The sequence below is a fragment of the Colobus angolensis genome, unplaced genomic scaffold (assembly GCF_000951035.1).
Source record: "Colobus angolensis palliatus isolate OR3802 unplaced genomic scaffold, Cang.pa_1.0 Scaffold344, whole genome shotgun sequence".
In the NCBI taxonomy this organism is placed as follows: domain Eukaryota; kingdom Metazoa; phylum Chordata; class Mammalia; order Primates; family Cercopithecidae; genus Colobus; species Colobus angolensis.
In genome coordinates, this window is record NW_012116755.1 from 1,284,401 (window position 1) to 1,306,143 (window position 21,743).

A 21,743-nucleotide genomic window follows, 5' to 3' on the forward strand; every position below is an offset into this window, starting at 1 on the left:
GCGCCGCCGCACCCTCGCGGGTCTGTCCGGCTGGGGCCCCTGGCCGCGCACGGCGCTGCGGTCAGCTGAGGTGGGAGAGTGTATTTCGCCTCTAATCACGCCAAACCCTCGTCCAGTGTAGGCGGTAAGAGACGTCGGGGACTGAGGCCTCCTCCCTTACCAGGGACCTAAAACCTTTTCTCCGGTTGGGCTAGTTCGCTCTCAGGGAAGACCTACACCTCCTACATCCACCCTCTACCTCTCATTTTAAGTCCCTTGTGCCTGAACATTTCTCTCCACGTGACTCTTAAGGTGAGAAGCCTGTTGCCCATCCCTTTACTCCGTAATTAACGGGTGTTGTGACCAGATGACCTGTCTGCCCCACTACCAGGAAAATTGGGAGTTTGGGATACCGTAGGCATAAGCAGATACTGACAGAGACGTTCTGGATGTTTTCCTGACTCTGAGAACTCCCAAATTTGCCTCCTGGCGTCTGCTAAGGTGTATCTCTGCCTCTCCCGTCCCATGTGGTAGACCAGCCTCTGCTTACTAGAGGGGTTTCGTTGCATCTGCAGCCCAGGGTTAGCCTCTGACCTGGACAGTGGTCACTGATTGTTTAGGGTTAAGTCTGTTAGGGCTAATCCAGTAGGAACAGCCATGCTTGAGGTTAGTATCCCATTGGGTGTAGTTCATAGGGTAAGTGGTCGAAAGTAAAATGAATAACTTTGTATGGGCCGTGAAGTTTGTTGTCATGAACCAGACCTTCATAACCCTTTAGGTAAACAGGTTGCCACTGGCCCATATGCTGCTTTGTGTAAGACAAGGTTGTCCAACTCGCGACCCAACACAAATTTGTAAACTGAAAACATGAATTTTTTTGCGATTTATTTTTACTGTTTTTAGCTCATCAGCTATCATTAGTGCTAGTGTATTATATGTGTGACCCAAGACAATTCTTCCAGTGTGGCCCAGGGAAGCCAAAAGACTGGACACTCTGGTGTAAGTTATAAGAAAGCACCTTTTTCTCAAGACACTATGTGTTCAGCTGCTAAGAAACCACTACAAGTAATAAGTATGATACTTAGATTCCGCCCCCCCGCACCCTCCCCTCCCGGTCTTGTCTCCAGGCAGGTTTCTAACTCACCACCAAGCAAGGGGGGCTGCATATCCTTTGTGTAGGAGGCTTCTAAAGATCCTCTCTTTTCTTGAGACTTTCTCCTTTTAAAAAGAAAGGAAATATCTACAAGTTCTCCAAGGAATGTCTGGGATCACTAAATAGTCTGAGGTGTTTCCCCCCAGGCAGGGCTGTGTCCTAGTTAAGAGCATGGAGGTACACTGCCTGGTTGTGAAGCCTGGTGGCTCTCATCACTGTAGCACTTTAAGAAAGTTACTTAATGCCCCTGGGTCTTTATCTGTAAAATGAGGTTAAGGAATAAATGAGAATGCTTGAACTCTTAGTACAGGGCCTAACACAGAATAAAAGCTCAAGAATGCCCAGAGGGGGTCAGCCTTGCTGGGCTGTAACTTGTATAGGATTTGGGAGTGGGAATACAGAGCAGACATCGCTAATTCGTGTTTTCCCTGATCTCAAGAAGTAAGAACTCCATCCCTGACTTAACTCATACTACCTACGGAGTAAGAACTACTTGGCCCTCTGGGACTGATCTTCAGGCCCTGGTCATCGTAAGACCAATAAGGGGCTGGTGTTCAGTAGAAAATACTGACTTTGCATTGGCATTTTGCTTCTTCCCAAGATCGTATGGCCAGCAAGGTGGCCAAATGAGTGTCTTCTCTGAATTTGCTTTACTTGTAAGATGGGTCTGCTGCCCACTGAGGGTTAAATGAAGCCCTGTGCAGAAAACCTCTGAGCCCCTCTGAGCTGTAGTGGGAGCTCAGTAGGAGCCTGGGTGCCAGCAGCCACAGCGCTGGGTGTGCTGTGAGGGGGTCTGCAGGTTGCTGCGCAGGGTGGATGTGGCTGCAGTGACACTTTCTCCTGCAGGTGAGCATGGGTTTATGCGTCTTAGGCATTATTGTGATGGCAAGCACCAATTCTCTGATGTGGACCTTCTTTAGCCGGGGCCTCAGTTTCTCCATGTCTTCAGCCATTGCATCTGTCACAGTGACTTTTTCAAATATCCTCAGCTCGGTGAGTAGCCTGAGGGTGTGGTGCTCTTATCCTAAATCTGGGTTCTGGGTGAGTTGTCTTTGGGTAACCCCTCCTTTCCCAGACAGGAGAAAGAACAGGAACTGAAGCAGAGGTTGGGCTGTGGCTTGACCCCTGGATGAGTGCTCTATTCATGAAGCAAATACAATTCTAATCATGGAGGAATTCTCAAGTTAGATGAGTGAAGCCTGACAGTAAAAAGCCTACTTGCTTGCTGTGCCTCCAGGGTGGAGCCCTCATTCTGAAGTCACTGTGCATCCTAGCTGTTTCCTAGGGTTCTGTGCACTCAAGGCTCCATGAGATTTAGAGCATTGCGATTCCCAGAGACTTTTCTTCCCTATGTAATCTGAGGTTGACAAGATGGAGCTGAGCCTAGTCAATCTTGAATTGAGAGAGAAAAAAATACCAGGTACCAGCTGTGTCTACCTGCTGTCCTCTACTGGGTCTTTCTTGTGTACTTTGCTGAGGTCCAGTGCAGTGAGGGAAGTAGCCTCTCCATTCGTGCAGGTGAGATTGAATAGGGTGACTTGATAAAAGTGACAGCTAGGTTTCAAGCCCAAGGCTTCTGGCTCCAGACCTTTCCTCCTGGCACCCTTAGAAGAAAGTCAGTCCCAGGAGAGTGAGGTTGTGCCCACCCGCTGAAGTTGAGTCCCTCACAGTTGTCTTTGTCCCGCAGGCCTTTCTGGGCTATGTGCTGTATGGAGAGTGCCAGGAGGTCTTGTGGTGGGGAGGAGTGTTCCTCATTCTCTGCGGACTCACCCTGATCCACAGGAAACTTCCGCCCACCTGGAAGCCCCTTCCACACAAGCAGCAGTAGCACCACTTGGCTGAACAGACCAGCTGGAAAGATCACGATGGTGGCCCAGTCTTGGGATGGCTTGTGGGATTATGTCCTAGGGCGACCCAGTTGTGCAGCCTTCTGACCATCAGCCAAGGGAAGCAGGCCTCTGATGGAGCAGGCTTAAGGGTGGACAACTCTGGCTCCTTAAGGAGAGGTGCAGCCGCAGCAATGTTCTACTGGAAGCGTTTTGATCATCTGTACAGTGCTTTGGATTCTTGCTCCCAGGCCCACCCCAGCGAGCCTTCACAGATGCTGGAGATCCTGGGGTTGGTCTGCTATGTGTATGGTACTTGAAACCACGCTGTAATTATCCTGTTGCCAAACAAAAGCCAGTCATGTAACTCTAGAAGCAGTGACTGGTGGGGCCTTCTGACAATTCCATGCTGATGTATCAGGCCATCTGTGTCATGCTTATGTATTATGGCAAGAAGAGGAAAACTGGGTGAATAAATACTTTTTTTTTGTAAGTTAAAACTAGCAGGTACGGTATCTTAATTCTTTCTTTCCCTTTGGAGTAAGAGGGAGCCAGAGTGAGCTGAAATCCCGGTGTAGAGGAGGCAGGAGAGTGAGGCAGGTACAGAAGCCTTGTGGCCTCGGTTGCTCTGACACCTGCTAGAGCTTGATCTTGTGGTTACTTCCTGAGGTCACACAGCCTAAGGCTCTTTGAACTGCACAGGGTCTGCTCATTCTCCTGGTGCTCTCAAGGAGAAAAGTTTGACCTCCCTTTGGAGACCTTGTTTTACTTACTAGGGAAAGAAAGTGGTTCAGAGGTTCCTCCCTTCCCTGCCACTCTGTTCTTCCAGCGTTTACCTTTAGGGCTCTTCTGTCATTTTCCTTTCTTTCTCAGATCCCCTTGTTCTTTTTTTTTTTTTTTTTTGGAGACGGAGTCTCTCTCTGTCACCCAGGCTGGAGGGCAGTGGTGCAATCTCGGCTCACTGCAAGCTCCGCCTCCCGGGTTTGTGCCATTCTCCTGCCTCAGCCTCCTGAGTGGCTGGGACTACAGGCACCCACCACTACACCCAGCTAATTTTTTGTATTTTTAGTAGAGACGGGATTTCACCATGTTAGCCAGGCTGGTCTTGATCTCCTGACCTCGTGATCTGCCTGCCTCGACCTCCCAAAGTGCTGGGATTACAGGCGTGAGCCACTGCACCCAGCCTCCTTGTTCTTTTTGTATCTTAGACCGTGTGAATGTAATTCCTAGTTCAAAGTGGGCTGTGTGCTGCCTGCACACTTTCCCAGCACAGAGCTTCAAGCCTGGCACTTACCTGCTTCACTTCTCCCCTGGGGTGTCTGAGGGCCCTCTCACCTCTCCTGAGTCTGATCTCTGGCCCCAAGTCTTCATACATTTCCTGCAGTTGAGAGGGACCTGATGGCCAGGAGGCTAGGAGAGCGAAGGGTCTTGTCCAGACCCTTCTCGCTGGTGTAGCACCTTCATTGCTGTCTTCCTTTACTGTGGTCAGCACAATTGACAGAATGAGCTTACTAAAACCATTCCATGGCCCCTTGTGATGTGGATCTGGTCCTAGCCCACCACTCCAACAAGAGCTCTCTTCCTCGATGACTTCTTAGTACCCGTTTCCCTCACGCTGTCCCCACCATGCTGAGTCCCCCCAGACATCTACATGTCAGCCATTCTCAAATCCACCGTGTCCAGTCCTGCCTGCATGTTTTGTACTTGCTCTTTCCCTTGCCTTGGGTTCCTTTCACCTTCACCTCTTGCTGGCAAACTCCTACCCTTCAAAACCCTTGAGCTCCCATGGGGGCTAGGGCAAAGTTGTAATTCACAGAATGTTAATCATTTATCTCCACTTTGACACATTCCCTCCCAGGCATCCCGTGATGGAGCTACTCTTGTTCCCGTATTAGAGGTGAGGAAACTAACGCTTGGGAAAGTGGAATAATTTGCCTGACATCACACAGTTGAGGAGTGCCAGAACCACAATGTCAGCCCAGTCTGACAGGGCTCAGCTCATTCCCTACATCTGTCCTGCTTCCCACACCAACACCTTAAAGCCCAGAAAGGCCCTGCAGTAAGGGGCCTGTTCCATACTGTGACTCAACATGCCCAAACCTCAGAACCCTTTGGTCACCAGCCACCTATCTTTTCTTAGGGGCCCTAGTGTTGATATCCCTGATCTAGTCTGACCCCATCTTTCTACCAGTGAAGAAGCTGAAGGATATTCAAGGCTCTCCAGGGTGTGTTCACCATGTGGGTCAGACACGCAAGCCAAGGCCAGACCTGAAGACTGCTGACAGCTGGTGGTCAGCCTCGCTGAGCAGTTAGTGAAAAGGGCAGAAAGAAGTCCATCTTGGAGCAAGCATTGTCCTGAGAGGACCTGGCCTGCCATCCAGACACTTGCTGAATGCATAGAGATGGTTGGTGTTGACGTGGAACCCTATCACTCAATTTAACAAATATGCCTGTATTTGTACAAGATGTACAAGATGTATTTGTAGGTGTACATTTGTACAAGATGTAAGATGTTTTTCTAAAAGGAAGATCAGTCATTCTTCAAAAAGCAGAAAGATACACCTCTCTAGTCATCTAAAAAGTTGAGGAAATGTTCACTATATTTATTTTCCTCATGTTAGAGGTTTATTCTCTTGATAAGAATAAACTATATCAATACTATATCATTGTTTGTCTTTTTGGTGTGCATCTTGGATGATGGATTGAACTTTGCTTGGAGCTGGCAATTTGACATCCAGGTTCAAAGGCCTCATAGGACATTCCTTTTGTTTAATTTTATTTTTTAACTTATCTTTTTAAAAGTGTGCAATTCAGTGGTATTTTAGTAGAATCACAAGGTTTTCGACCATTACCGCTAGCTAATTCCAGAACCTCTTTATCACTCCAAAAGAAATTCTCATACCCATTTTCTTTTCCACCCTCCCCCAGGCCCATGGGAATCAAGGATCCACTTTCAGTCTATAGATTTGCCTATTCTGCACAGTTCATATAAATGGATTATACAACATCAATATATGGCCTTTTGGGTCTTTTTTCACTTAGCATAGTGTTTTCAAGGCTCATTCATGTTGTAGCATGAATCAGTTATTCATTCCTTTTTATGACAATAATACTCCATTGTGTGTATCTACCACATTATCCATTCATCATTTGATAGACATTTGGATTGTTTCCCTTTTCTGGCTATTAGAATAATGCTGCTTTGAACAATTGTGTACATGTTTTTGTGTGAACATGTTTTTAATTCTACTGGGTATGTACCTGGGAATGGAATTGCTGACATAACTATGACATGATATGATAACTATATTTAATTTTTTTAGGAACTTCCAGACTGTTTCCAGGGCAGTTGCACCATTTTACATTGTAACCATCAGAGTATGAGTGTTCCAGTTTCTTCACATCCTTGCCAACACTGTTATTGTCCTGCCAGTCTAGTGGTATCTCGTGGTTTTGATTTCCATTTCAAAATGACTAATGGTGTCAAGCATCTTTTCTGTGCTTGTTGGTCATTTGTATATTCTTAAGTGGAATTTCTTTGGAGAAATTCTATTTAAAGCATTTACCCATTTTAAAACTAGATTATATTTTTGTTAATGAGTTATAAAGATTCTTTTGGTATTCTGGATAGAAGTTACTTTTCAGGTATATGATTTGCAAATATTTTCTCCCATTCTATGGGTTGTCTTTTTATTTTCTCAGTAATGTCTCTTGAAGAGCACAATTTTTTTATTTTGATGAAATTCAATTTGTCTATTTTTCCTTTATGTTTGTTTGGTTTTTCATTTGATGCGTATCAAAAAATCCATTACCAGATCAGAATGTGACAGGGGCCAGATAATGCAGGGTCTGTTGCAGACCATTGAAAGGACTTTGACTTTTATTCTGAGGGTGCAGAAGAGAGCTAATCTGACTGATACTCTGAAGGGATCACTCTTGTACTGAGAACACACTGTGGAAGGCTAGAGCAGAAGCAGGAAGACCTTTTAAGGGGCCACTGCAGCCATCCAAATGAGAGGAGAGGGAGGCTCTGGTAGTAGTGAAAGTGACAAGAAGTAATGGACTAAATAATGCATTTTAAAGGCAGAGCCAACAGGATTTGCTGATGCCTTGGATGTGGGTGTGAGAGAAAGAGAGGTCAATAATGAATCCATAGTTTTGGCCTGAGCAGCTTGAAGAATGAAGATGTCAATAATGGAGTGAAGAAGACTGGAAGAGGAGCCTGATTGAGCAGGAATATCAAGAGCTCAGTTTTGAACCTGTTAATTATGATCCCTGTAATAATATATCCAGGTGAAAGTGTTGAGTAGGCAGTAACCAGTGGGACATAGGGCTCAGAAGCTCAAGGAGATGTCTGGGAGTCATCAGCATAGAGATGGTATTTGAAGCCATGAGACTAGATGACATCTTCTAGAGAGATGTCCAAGGACTGAACTGGGCACTCCAATGTTTAGAAGTCTGGGAGATGTGAAAGAACCAGCAAGGTAGGTAAGAGGAAATAGCCAGTGAGGTCATTTGCAAGAGTGGTGTCCTGGAATCATCTCCAGAAAAAGGCAGTGATCACCCAGGCTAAAGCTGCTGAAGAGTCAAGTAAATTGAAGATTGAGAAATGGCTTTGGATTAGCAAAGACATAACATTGATAAGAGCAACTTTGAGGAGTGACAGGGCAAGAGCCTTACTGGATTAGATTCAAGAAGGAATAGTGATCATCTCTATGCAGTAAAAGCATTTGACAAAATGTAACTTCCTTTCATGAGAAAAATGATCAATAACTAGGAATAGAAGGAAATTTCCTTAACATGATAAAGGCTATATATGAAAAACCCACACCTAACATTATAGTCAATGGTAAAAGACTGAAAGCTTTTCCCCCAAGATTAGGAACAAGACAAGGATGCCTATTTTCACGACTTCTATTCAAGATGATGCTAGAAGTCCTAGCCAGAGCAGTTAGGCAAGAGAAAGAAATAAAGGATATTCAGATTGGAAAGGAAGAAGTAAAATTACCACTGTTCACAAGTTATATGATCTTATATGTAGAAAACCCTAAAGATTCCAAAAAACTGCTAGGAGTTAATAAACACAGCAAAGTTGCAGGATACAAAATCAACACACAAAAACCGATTGCATTTCTGTACACTAACAACAATCTGGAAAGGAAATTAAGAAAACAATTCCATTTAGAATGCATCAAAAAGAACAAAATACTTAGAAATAAATTTAACCAAGGAGGTGAAAGACTTGTGCACCAAAACCCACAAAACTTTGCTTCAAGAAATTAAGGAAGTCATAAGTAGAGTTTTTGTGTTTGTGGATTGGAAGACTTAATATCGTTAAGATGACAGTACTACCCAAAGCGATCTACAGATTCAACGCAATCCCTATCAAAACCCCAATGATGTTTTTTGCTGAAATAGACCTATTCTAAAATTCTTATGGACTCTCAAGGGATCCCAAATAGTCAAAACAATCTTGAGAAAAAAGAACAAAGTTGGAGGACTCATACTTTCTGACTTCAAAATTGTTACAAAGCTATGTATTTTAAAAATGTGGTACTGGCATAAATAAATACATAAGGACCAAAGGGATATATAGAAAGCCCACAAAAAAACGCTTTGACAGGGTGCCAAGGCAATTTAATGGGGAGAAAACAGTCCTTTTGACAAATGGTAATGAGAAAATTGTATATCCATATGCAAAATAATGGAAGTTGGACCCTTACCTTACATGATATACAAAAGTTAACTAAAAATGGATAAAAGACCTAAACGTAAAAGCTAAAACAATAAAACTCTTAGAAGAAAATAGGAGAATGTCATCAAGAATTATATTTGACAATGATTTATTGATTGTGATACTGAAAATATAAGCAACAAAAGAGAAAATGGGCCTTATAACAATTAACTTTTGTGCATCAAAGGACACCATCAAGAGAGTGACCAGACAACTCAAACAGAATGGGAGATATTTGCAAATCATGTATCTGATAAGGGATTAATATCCAGAATATATAAAGAACTACAATTCAATGTCAATCCAAAACCTAATTTAGAAACAGGAAAAGGACTTGAATAGACAAATCTCCAAGGAAGAAATACAAATGGCCAATAAACACATGAAAGCTGCTCAGTATCACTAGTCACTAGGGAAATGCAAATCAAAACCATAATGAGATACCACTTCACACCCATTAGGATAGTGTTAATTATAAACAAAAACAGTAAAATAACAAATGTTGATGAGTGTGGAGAAATTGGAACCCTTGTGTATTGCTGGTGGGCATGTAAAATGGTTCAGCCATTGTGGAAAACAGTATGATGGTTCCATAAAAGTTAAACATAGAACTATTACATGATCCAGCAATTCCCCTTCTAGGTATTTATATACCCTAAATAATTGAAAACAGGGACTCATACAGATACTTGTACACCGATGTTCATAGCAGCATTATTTACAATAGCCAAAAGATGGAAATGATCCAAATGTCCATCAACAGATGAATGAATAAACATATACTTACAATGGAATAATATTCAACCATAAAAAGGAGTGAAATTCCAACACATGTTACAACATGGATGAACTTTGAAAACATTTTGCTGAGTGAAATAAGCTTGACACAAGGACGTGTATAATTCTACTTATATGAGATACCTAGAATAGGCAAATTCATAGCGACAGAAAGCAAAACAATGGTTACCCCGGGCTGAGGGTGGGCAGTTATTGTTTAAAGGGTATGGTGTTTTAGTTTGAAATGATGAAACTGTTCTGAAATGGATAATGACGATGGTTGCACAACATTATGAATGTGCTTAATGTCACCGAATTGTACACTCAAAAATAACAAAAGATGATAAATTTTATGTATGTTTTACCACAATTTTTTTTAAATAGAAAAAGAATGGTGAGAAGAGGAATTGGAGACAACAAGTGGTGATGACTCAAGGAGTTTTTCTACAAAAGGAGCAGAACTCTGGGGCAGTGGCTGACAGAGAAGATGGGAACAAGAGAGGGGCTTTGGTTTTGTTTTATTTTTGGTTCAGATAGGAAAACAGCAGCATATTTATATATGTTAATGGCATTGATCCCATATCCATGGGAAGATTGAGAAATTCAGGAAGAAGGGGATGATGAGAGCATTGAGTGCTGAGCCAGAGCAGGTGAGATAGGATCTGATGCACAAGTGGACAGTTTGGCCCCTTAGCAAGGAGCACAGACATCTCACCCCCAGTGAGGGCAGGAACAGAAAGATTCAGGTAGGTAGTTGGAGGGGGCTCTTAGGAATTACTTTCTCAAAGCTGCTCAGATCTTATTAAGAAAAAGACAAAATACCTCAAAAGAAAGTATGTAGGTTGATAATTCATAGAAGAAACTTGAACAACCAATAAACATATGAAAAGGCTCTTCCTCACTAGTAATAAAGAAAATGCAAATTAAAACCGCAGAGGAAAAGGAAAAGGCATGCCACAGACTGGGAGAAAATACTTGCAAAACATATATCTGATGAAGGACTTGTATCCAGAATATGTAGAGTTCTTGCAATTTAAGAGGACAACCCAATAATACAAGGGCAAAAAGTTTTAACAGATACATAGGTAATAGATACGCATTTGAAAATAGACACAATATCATTAGTCATTAAGGAAATGAACATTAAAACCACAATGAGATACTACTGCACACTTACTAGGATGGCTAAAATTTAAATGAGTGAAATTAACAAGTACTGGTGAAGATGTAGGCAACTGGAACTACTGATTGTGGAGCGACATGGTACAACCATTTTGTAAAACAGTTTAACAGTATTTTATAAAGTTAAACATATACTTGCCCCTCCTAGGTGTTTATCACAGAGAAATGAAAACATATGTCCACATAAACACTTGTAAAAGAATGTTCATAGCAGTGTTATCCATAATAACCCTGTTACAGACTGAATTATGTCACACCCCCCCCCGAGATTTATGTTCAACCCCCAAACTCCAGTATACCGGTATTTGAGGATTGGGCCTTATGAAGATAAAGTTAACTGAGGTGATAAGGATGGAACTCTAATCTGATGAACAGGAGTCCTTACAAGAAGGACTCTGTCTGCACATGTACAGAGGAGAGGTCATTTGGATTTCATCAGGAACTGAATTTGCCAGCACATTGATCATGGACTTCCCAGCCTGCAGAACTGTGAGTAAATAAATATATGCTGTTTAAGTCATGCAGTCTGTGGTGTTTGTTATGGCAGCATGGGCTGACTGATACAACCCAAATGGCCATCCATATTCATTCTGTGGAATACCACTCTTCAATAAAAAGGAAGAGAGTACTGATACAAGCTGTCACAAGGAGAATCATAAAATAATTATGCTAAGTGAAAGAAACCAGACCCAAAAAGAATATATACCGTATGGTTCCATTTATATGTAATTGGAAAGAAAAAAAGGCAAAACTCAAGTGACAGACCGCAGATCAGTGGTTGCTTAGGACTGGGAATCAGGGCAAGAAGGAACTTTTTAGGGTAATGGCTCTTTTCTACATCTTGATCATAGTGGTCATTACACAGCTGTATAAAACTAACATTCTACACTTAAAGTGGGTGAATTTTATTGGATATAAATTATACCTCAATAAAACCAGGGGTAACTCAGTAAGATGCCACTGATGCCATTTCATATAGGATTGGCAAAAGTTACAAAGTTGAACAACAAGCAAGGCCAATGTTGTGGAGCACTGTGAATTCCCATGTGCTACTGGTGGGAGTATAAATTAGTATAACCCTCTGGAAACATTTTACTGTCATCTGACAAAACAGAAGATGTGCATACTGTTTGAGCCAGCAGTTCCAGTCCTGAAACTCTCACTTGTGCACAAGGAGACATGCACACACGTTGCAGCAGTGTTTATAACTGAGAAAAATGTGAAACAATCTAATATCAATGGGAGAATAGAGAAGTTATAGCATACAGTGTATTGAATACAGTGGTGACAAGCATGAATTACATGGAAAAATCTCAATAATGTAGAGTGAAAAAAAGTAGAAGGGCACGTTAAGTATAACTTTACAAAAAAATTAAAAACCTTCAAAACAATACTACCTATTATTTTAGATATCCACATGTGTAGTAAGTATTTTTAAATATGCAAGGAAACTTAAATACCAAACTCAGAGTGGTGGTTACTTTTGGGGAGGGAGGAAAGGAAGTTGGGGTTGGGAAAGGATATATAAGGGGCTAAGAGCTTCAGTTATAGCCATAAAGTTTTATTTCTTGAACTTGATGAGGGAGATGTAAGTTTTCATTATTTGTTTTGGAATTTTTGTAAGGTTTTGTAAATGTTTTTAGACAAAACTTCACTGATAAATGGGAATGATCATATTTAACAATCATTAGACACACAAATATTACTGCTGTTGTTTAGCAAGAAAACCCCAAGATTGTCTTTGCTAGCCAATATGTGCTCTGGGCTGTTTGGGCCTGGGTAAGGAATGGCAGGGCCCAGCCCAGAGTCTGGAGGTGTGGTGAATCAGACAGGTTAGGGTGGGAGGTGAGGCAGACCATGTTGATTCCAGTGGAATTGGCTCCAGGGCTGGACTGGCCAGAGAATTATTACTCCAAATTCCAGAGCCATCCAGTTCCTTTGGGAAACAAGGGCTTGGAGGGCTCAGATTTCCCCCAAATCTACTGAACTTGTCATATATTGAACTGAGATGGGACCCCAGATAGCCTGACTGAGAGCCTGTCTTATCTGTACTACTTCCGTGTTCCCTTGCTGGTCTTCAGTAGGGTCCCCAAAGTTCTTCTTGCGCAGAGGCCTGCAGCAGTGAGTCCTGACTGTCACCAGGGAGGTCCATCATGGGGCAGCCCCTCACCAGAGTTTAAAAGTCAGTCCCCTATGCAGTTAGACCTAATGCTACACCGGGGGAAACTTCAAAAGGAAAAAAATACACAATTTAGGCAACAGGGTTCCTACCTGCATTACTGCCAGTAGCAGTTAGTTGCCTGATAGTCAAGGAATGGTTAGGCAAATATGATAGAATATCATGTGCCCACGAACAGGGGTGAGCATTTGAAATAGGCAGATCCTAGACAGTGTCCACAAGGGCAGCCTGCCAGGCATGGCCTGAAGTGCCAGGTTTGCTCCATGCCATGTAAACACATTTGCGTACCATGGCAAGCGCTAGGAGTGGCTTAATGAGAGGTGACTTCAGGGTTTATTGGATTATTTTACTTTCTCCTATAAAGTTGTTTACATATATAATAAGAGTCAGATTAGAGATGAATTTATAGCTTCAGATACAAGAAGAAAATATTTTTCTCCCATAAATCTGTGGATGCGTATTTACTAACTCCTCCCTGTCTCCACACAACAAAAGGGGGCGGGGATGCCTCAGGATGGTTATCTTTATGATTTAGCACCAAGCTTAGCACCAGGAACAGCACCTGTGGCGCCTAGAGTCTGACGGGGCCTCAGTTATTCTTTCATCCTCAGAATTGGCAGGTGGGTGCCCATATGGGTCGGGGATTGGGCTTGAATCCCCAAAACCAGTGTGCATTGGACTTTCCTTCCAAAAGGGACTCCCAGCATGCATTGGGAGAAGAGGACACAGCCTCCCCTGACCTCTGCAGGAGGCACCTGCCCCACAGGCACAGGCATGGAGCCGCTCCCAGGCTTCCACCTGAGCACCCTGTCCTGTTTGCTTACTTGTTCATTTATTCATGCATTCCCTCATCTGCTGAGCACTCTGTGCCATGCTATGGGTTAGGGACACAAAATGAGAAGATTGCATTCCTGGCTAAGGTCCTCTGTGAACTTCATCTTGAGACGTGTCTTCTGTTCCTTACCTGGTGGTTTTCAGGCTCTTCATGCCTGCCTTTTCCTCTTCTCCCTCCTCCCCAGCTCCATCATCTGTGGATTAATGTGAAGTTTAGACCATGCCAACTTTTCTGGGACAGCACATTCAGAGCCTCCTCTCCCATGGTGGGGCCTGCACCTAGTCCCCTTGGAGAGCAGAGAGCAGAGGGTCTTGAGTGGGCTGCCTCTGATCCAAATATGCCAGGGGTTGGCCACCAGGTGCTAGTGCAGTATGGTGGCTGCAGTTCAGCCTGAGGTGGGGGGTAGCGGGGGGGGCGGGGGCGGCGACGGCCCAAGTGGCCTGTGACTAGACCATGGTGTCAGCTGTGGCCCCAGACAGGAAACATGAGAATAGATGATCCTTTGGGACCAGCTAACAGATAGAATGCCACATGCATACGGAAAGTAAATACAGGCCGACTCAGCATGCTGAGGCCTGGAAGTTCGGTTGCAGGAAGAGGGAAGGGAGGCTCATGGATTCTCTGCTGATGCCCAGGTGGCTGCCTCTCTCTAAGCTGCACTTTTTCTATCTGTGAAATGAGGGTGTTGGGATGGGGGGATCCTTTGTGAGGTCCCCAGTGTAGCTCATCTCTTGCAGAGAATTTTGAATGCCTTTGCCTCCTCATTGCATCCAGTTTCAGACACTTGACCTGTGGTGTGGGTGTTGTTATTTCCCACCTCGCAGATGAAGAAACAGGTACGGAGAAGTGACTTCCCAAGGTCACACAGCGGATCTGTAGAGGACCCAGGATGTAGGCCCAGTTCTGTCTGACCCAAAGTCTTTTAGACACTTTTATACTCACTCTGGTACCCTGGATTCTCTGGCCTGGAGAAAGCTCATCTTGCACAAGCCCCTCATTTGTCAAAGATGATGAAAGAAGCCCAGAGAGGTGAAGCAACTAAAACCCGGACCCTCTCGCCCCTAGGCCAGGACTTTTATTTAGAGGCTTTTTCCCTTTAAGTAGTGAATTTATTCTTAAATAGGTAATTCATGCACATGGTGCTAAATTCTGATGATGCAAAAGGAAATACAGAGAAAAGCAAGCATCCTTCTTCCACTCCTGCACCTATAATCATGGGGCCTAGGGCTTCTCTGCAGACAGAGACCAGCCAAGGCTTTTCGTAAATGCCATGTGCACTTCAGGGCTTGGTTTATTCTATTATATCTAGGGATGTGGCGCTGAGATGCTTGCCTGCAGAACAGCAAAAACCTCTGACTTCATTATTGTTATTCAAAGTAACCAGGGTCGTTGCTCTCTGGCTTGCCTTAAAGCCAGCAAAGGCAATTGCCCATCTCCTGGGCTTTTGGTCTGGAAGAGACCATTGGCATCATTATTCAGTCCCCTCACTCTTCAGGTAAGGAGCTAATGAAGACAACATTCCCATTGACACACAGCAAGTTACTGTGGTGTTGGGGTTTCAATGTCAGGAGTCTCCTCTCTTCCTCTGGCATTTCTGCTACTATGCCAGGCTGGCTCCTTTCAGTAGACATAGCATCATTAAAAAATACCACAAGTGCCCCTGTGGAGAGCAGAGGAGATAGCCATTAAAATTAGAAAAGCTTATGTTCTTTGGCCTAACATATCTACTTCAAGGCATTCAATTCTTCCTATAGATACACTCACAGGACAGTAAAATGATCTCTGTCCAATCTTATTCTTTGCAACACTGATTGTAATAGGGAAATATTGGAAGCAAACCAGATGCCTATGGATGGGAGGTAAGTTACATAAATTAGGGACCATCCACACAAACAGAATATGTGCAGCTGTGAAAAGACTGGGCCACCATTCCATGTGCAATAGGAACAGTCCCATCTTGCCAGGCATGGTGGCTTACACCTGTACTTTGGGAGGTGAAGGTGGGCGGATCCCTTGAGCCTCGGTGTTCCAGACCAGCCTGAGCGATGCAGTGATATGCTCTCATTTGTGTAAATAAAATAATACATTATTTGCTTTGCAGATGATGCCGTCGCCACCGGGAGCCCTGTAATATCAGCCATGGTCAACCCCACCGTGTTCTTCAACATCGCCATCGACGACGAGCCCTTAGGCCATGTCTCCTTCGAGCTGTTTGCAGGCAAGATTCCAAAGACAGCAGAAAACTTTTGTGCTCTGAGCACTGGAGAGAAAGGATTTGGTTATAACGGTTCCTGCTTTCACAGAATTATTCCAGGGTTTATGTGTCAGGGTGGTGACTTCACACGCCATAATGGCACTGGTGGCAAGTTCATCTACGGGGAGAAATTTGATGATGAGAACTTCATCCTAAAGCATACAGGTCCTGGCGCGTTGTCCGTAGCAAATGCCGGGCCCAACACAAATGGTTCCCAGTTTTTAATCTGCACTGCCAAGATTGAGTGGTTGGATGGCAAGCTTGTGGTCTTTGGCATGGTGAAGGCATGAATATTGTGGAGGCCATGGAACGCTTTGGGTCCAGGAGTGATAAGACCGGCCAGAAGATCACCATTGCTGACTGTGGACAGCTCTAATAAGTTTGACCTGTGTTTTATCTTAACCACCAGACCGTTCCTTCTATAGCTCAGGAGAGCACCCTCCACCCCATTTGCTCGCAGAATCCTCGAATCTTTGTGCTCTCGCTGCAGTTCCCTTTGGGTTCCATGTTTTCCTTGTTCCCTTCCATGCCTAGCTGGATTGCAGAGTTAAGTTTATGATTATGAAATAAAAACTAAATGACAAAATAATAATAATAGTACATTATTTGCTTCTCAGTGCATACAACATCTCTGGAAAGATCTAAAAGAAACTGGTAGTAGGATGCATCAAGGTGGCCAGGGGGCATTTTTTCAATTTTGAACCATGTGGATACATTATATATTCAAAATGTAAAACAAAAACTCACAAGCATCTCTTACTTTTTCAACTTGAGGAAAAGAGAAGAAGAAAGACATAAAGTCAGTGAAGATTAGCCTGGGTTCCTAGACTTGATCTTGGTAGTAACCAGAATGTCAGGCCACATGTAGTGTAGGTCATAGGGTCCTGGCTTTTGGTTACCCATTGTTAGGCTCATATAACAGACAAGGAGGTGCCATTCTCCATTGTCTGTCCCTTTTACGTCAGCTCATCTTGGCTCCTGATTTCCTAGGTCTGATATGGAAGGTTCCAGGATTTTATTATTTCTAATCAACATCCCCTTCCCAAACCCCTCCCCTTGGCAGCCACAGCAGAGTCACATCTAGCCCAGGATCACATAAAAAGGGCTGTTTCCTCCCCTGAGGACCAACTGTGTGGAAGCACCAGGCATCAGAGATAGTCCTCCCTGGCATTGCAGGAGAGAATCTGAAGGGATGATGGACGCATCAAAAGGTGAGTGGGTGAAATCTCCATGGAGCCCCACATGCCCCTGCAGCCAGCTGGCCCTAAACCGCTCTCTTGCCTCCGCCGGGTGCTTGGGGCCATTGCCCTCTCACCCTAACTTGTGGCCCTTGTGCTGCTTGCTCTCTGTCTCATCCCTTTTTAAAAAAAACAAAACAAAAAAACAAACTTTTCATTTAGGCATAATTTCAGATTTACAAAAAGATTGCAAAAATGAAAAGAATATCCATACATTCTTTATCCAGATTCCCTAAATGATTACCGCATTTGCTTTATCCTTCTCGATCAATGAAGGGATAGATGATATAGACAGACAGATAGACAAATATATATTTTTTGAACTCTTGACAGTAAGTTGCAGATATTACATTATTAAATACTTTGGTGTGTATTTCCTAAAAACAAGGACATTCTCTTATGTAACCAACACAATTATGAAGACCAGGACACGAACACCATTTCAATACTGTTATCCAACCCCCAGATTTTATGCAGATTTCACCAATTGTCCCAATAATGTCATTTATAGCGGAAGAAAATCCTAAGTCAGGCTTTGCATTCTGTTGTGGTGCCTCTTCAGTCTCCTTTGTCTGGAACAGCTCATCTGTCATTCTTGGAATTTTGTGACTTCAACACTTTTGAGGAGTACAGACCAGTTATTTTGTAGAGTGTCTCTCAATGCGTCCTGTCCTTTCTCAAGGTCACCTGATGGATTTCCCTACTGCAGAGGGTCTCTGTCTGCTGCTGTCAGCAGTGTCACTGCTTCTCAGAGTGGGGAATAGCAGAGGGGGGTCATGTGCCAAGCTCTGTGTGCCATGAGGATGCAGCCGCCTACCACCACCAAGAGCAGGCACCAGAGCCCTCACTTTTACTTCAGGGAGTCGGGGTGCTGCTAGGGAACAACATGGCTGGGTTTGAACCCCTCTGCCGACTCCTCAGTCCCCAAGCCCTCCGTGACCTCCCAGCAGGGTCTGCTCAGCAGCCTCCTCTGTTGCTTGAAAAGCTGCTTGATAGCCAAGGAATGGCTGCTTTGAAACTCTGCAAAGGGACTAAGCCAGACCCTCCTAGTTTCCAGCTTCTCCTTTTTTGTAGGTTGACATTTCTAAAGAAATCAGACTCTTCTTTTTAGTCCCAAGGCCACAGAGTTTTGAGTTCCTCCTTAGATGGCTGACGCCTCAGCTAGACTCAGCCTTGAAGGGTAAAGAGTCCTTGGGACTGAGAAAGGGTGGTGTGGTGTGATGGGAAGCACCTCCTGATAGGAGAGAAGATTCATGTCTCTACCATGCACTAAATAGCCCTGTGGCTTTGGACAAGTCACATCAATCCTGGGAAAGTACTATGTAAATTACTGAGGACCACCTGAAGGAAAGGTAGTATCGCCTGACCCATGCTGTCATTCTCAAGAGAGGCGACCTACTCACTGGGGAGGTTTGACGACTTGCCTGAGGTCCCAGCCATGGGTGGCAGAGCTGGGACGCAAACCCGGTGTGTGTTCATTTCATGCTGCACGACTCTGCCTCCCTGCTGGGCACAATTTGACTTTACTCTGAAGATCTGAATCACCAAAGACAGTCATCTCATGGCCACCAGTGTTGGGGTGTTGGTGGGGGAAGCTGACGCTTCCTGAGGTGTCCTTTCTGATGGGCTTGTGCAAGTAACCATCACATGCTACCTTACAACATTAGTGAGTTGTGATGATTTCACGGTGTTTTCATGAATATTATTTCATTTTTTCTTCCAACCACTCCGGGAGGTCAGGACATCCAAATAGGGACCTGGAAAATGGTGGTATGTGTGGGATAAAGATAGGATTTCATATAAGTGGAGGAAATGATAAATTGTACAATTTGTGGTATTAGGACAACTGGTTAGTATTTAGAGAAAAACAAAGCCGGATCTCTATCTCGTGGCTTATACTACAACAAATCCCAGAAAGGTCAAAGATGAAACTGTAAAGGCATTAGAAGAAAATGAAGGCAATATGAAAAATAATCTCGGACTGGAGAAGGTGTTACAAAGGAAAATAGAAAACCTAGAAACATAAAGGAAAAGAAAGGTAAATCTGACTGCAGAAAAATTAAAGATACATGTGAGACAAAACCTCCAGAGTCAGAAGGTAATGGAACTGTGAAGGGTACTTTCAACACATATGAGAAGCAAATGCTATTCTGTAGTATAAAAAGAGCTCTCAGCTCTATAAGAAAATGACCAACATCCCAAAATATACGTGGACAAAGAGCAATATTAGGTAGTTCAAAGAAAAGGAAATATAAATTGTAATATATGAAAACATGCTCAACCTTACTTGTAACGAGGGTGGTCATGAAACAAAACTGAAATAGCAGGCCAGGTGCAGTGGTTCATGCCTATAATCCCCAAATTTGGGAGGCTGAGATGGGAGGATTGCTCGAGTGCAGGAGTTCAAGACCAGCCTGGGAAACATAGTGAGACCCTGTCTCCACAAAACAATTTAAAAATTAGCCGTAGCTGGGCATGGTGGCTCATGCCTGTAATCCCAACACTTTGGGAGGCCAAGCCGGGCAGATCACTTGAGATCAGAAGTAAGGGACAAGCCTGGCCATCACGGTGAAACCCCGTCTCTACTAAAAAATACAAAAATAAGCCAGGTGTGGTGGCACACACTGGTAATCCCAGCTACTTGGGAGACTGAGGCATGAGAATCGCTTGAACCTGGGAGGCAGAGGCTGCAGTGAGCCGAGACTGCACTCCAGTCTGGGCAATAGAGGGAGACTTTGTCTCAAAAATAAATAAATAAATAAAAATAAAAATTAGCCAGGCATGTGGTGCACATGGGTAGTTCCAGCTACTCAGGTTCAAGGCTACAGTGAGCCATGATTGCACCACTGCACTTCAGCCTGGGTGACAGGCCAAGACTCTATCTCTTAAAAAAAAAAAAAGAAAGAAAGAAAAAGTTGTATAAAAGCAAAACAGCAATGATTGCACCACTGCACTTCAGCCTGGGTGACAGGCCAAGACTCTATCTCTTAAAAAAAAAAAAAAGAAAGAAAGAAAAAGTTGTATAAAAGCAAAACAGCAATGAGATTTCGTTTTTTCATTTATCAGATTAGCCAAGATTAAAAGTTTAATAGAAAATAGCTTTAAAAAGGCATCGTCCCATCTTTTTGTAGGAGTGTCACTGGTGCAGTCACTAGAAGGCTCTCTGGCAACATTTACTGAAATTAAAGATGCCCATATCCTGTGACACAGCAATTCTGCTTTGGAAGATTTCTCTTACAAATATTGTCACACATGAGTGCAAAGATACATGTACAAGGAAGTACATTGTAGCATATAAGATTTTAAATGATCTACATGTCCATCCAGAGGGATAATAGCTGCTAAAAAAAAAAAAAAAAAAAAGGTTGAGACCAGCTTGGGCAACACAGGGAGACCCCATCTTCACAAAAAATGAAAAACTTAGCTGGGCGTGGTGATGCATGCCTGTAGTGCCAGCTACTCAGGAGGCTGAGGTGAGAGGATTGCTTCAGCCCGGGAGGTGGAGGCTGCAGTGAGCTGTGATCACACCATTGCACTTCAGCCTGGGAAACAGAATAAGACTCTGTCTCAAAAAAAAAAAATTAAAAGAAAATAGTAACAGGATCTAATTGGGTGGTTAGGAGATAAATTTCAAAATATGTGTGAGAGAGAGAACTGGCGGGAGAAACAGAGAGAGAGAGAGAAGCAATGTGCAGAATAGTGTATTGAGAAAGCTCCTGTTTCTGTAACTAAAGTATTGGTTTATAGCAGAGAAAACTGGAAAGATACTTAGATACTTTATAGTGATTTTCTCTGGAGAAAAGATCTGGGAGTCTGGGATAGGAGAGAAACTTAATTTTTGTAATGGGCATTTATTACTTTTATTTATTTTTATTTTATTATTATTATTATCATTATTATTTTTGAGACAAGGTCTCACTCTGTCGCCCAGGCTGGAGCCCAGTGACACAATCTTGGCTCACCGCAGCCTCCGGTTCCCAGGTTCACGCTATTCTCCTACCTCAGCCTCCTGAGTAGCTAGGATTACAGGCATGCGCCACATTACTCAGTTAATTTTTTATTTTTAATAGAGATGGGGTTTCACTATGTTGGCTAGGCTGGTCATGAACTGGCCTCAAGTGATCCACCTGCCTTGGCCTCCCAAGATGCTGGGATTACAGGCGTGAGTCACTGTGCCTGGCCTCCTCTTTATCCTATTTGTGATTCTTTATGATTCCTAAATAAGAGGATTCATGTCTCTCATCCATTTTGGAAAGTTCTCAATCATCACCGCTTCGCTGCTGCTCCCCATTCTTGATTCTCTCCTTTAAGAACAACTATAGTATATAGTTTAGACCTTTCCATCCAAGACTCCACATCTCTAAACTGCTTTTCATATTTACTTCTATTAATATTTCTCTAGGTTGTATTATAGGTATTTGTTTCCAGTCTGTTTTCTAGTTCACTGATTCTCTTTCAGTTATGTCTATTTGCTATTTAACCTGTGAGTTTTTTTCATTTCGAGAACCATATTTTCATTTTTAGAAGTTATGTTTTAAAAAATTTATCTGGTCATTCTTAATAGTGGCTTATTCCTTTCTCATCAT

At 43.3% G+C, this 21,743-nt stretch overlaps 2 protein-coding genes across 2 annotated transcripts in view; both read left to right on the forward strand.

Annotated features, from left to right (window-relative positions):
• The window catches only part of TMEM42 (transmembrane protein 42), a 4,239-nt gene extending 778 nt beyond the window's left edge, over positions 1–3,461 (forward strand). Inside the window, exons 2-4 of the mRNA XM_011952692.1 lie at positions 195–291; positions 1,973–2,125; positions 2,820–3,461. Coding sequence (XP_011808082.1) covers positions 195–291; positions 1,973–2,125; positions 2,820–2,960 — 391 coding nt within the window. The 3' untranslated portion in view covers positions 2,961–3,461. The remainder of the gene's footprint in view (positions 1–194; positions 292–1,972; positions 2,126–2,819) is intronic.
• Positions 3,462–17,046: 13,585 nt separating this feature from the next.
• Positions 17,047–21,743, forward strand: part of TGM4 (transglutaminase 4) — a 39,304-nt gene continuing 34,607 nt past the window's right edge. Inside the window, exon 1 of the mRNA XM_011952644.1 lies at positions 17,047–17,130. Within this exon, the coding sequence (XP_011808034.1) occupies positions 17,112–17,130 (19 nt within the window). The 5' untranslated portion in view covers positions 17,047–17,111. The remainder of the gene's footprint in view (positions 17,131–21,743) is intronic.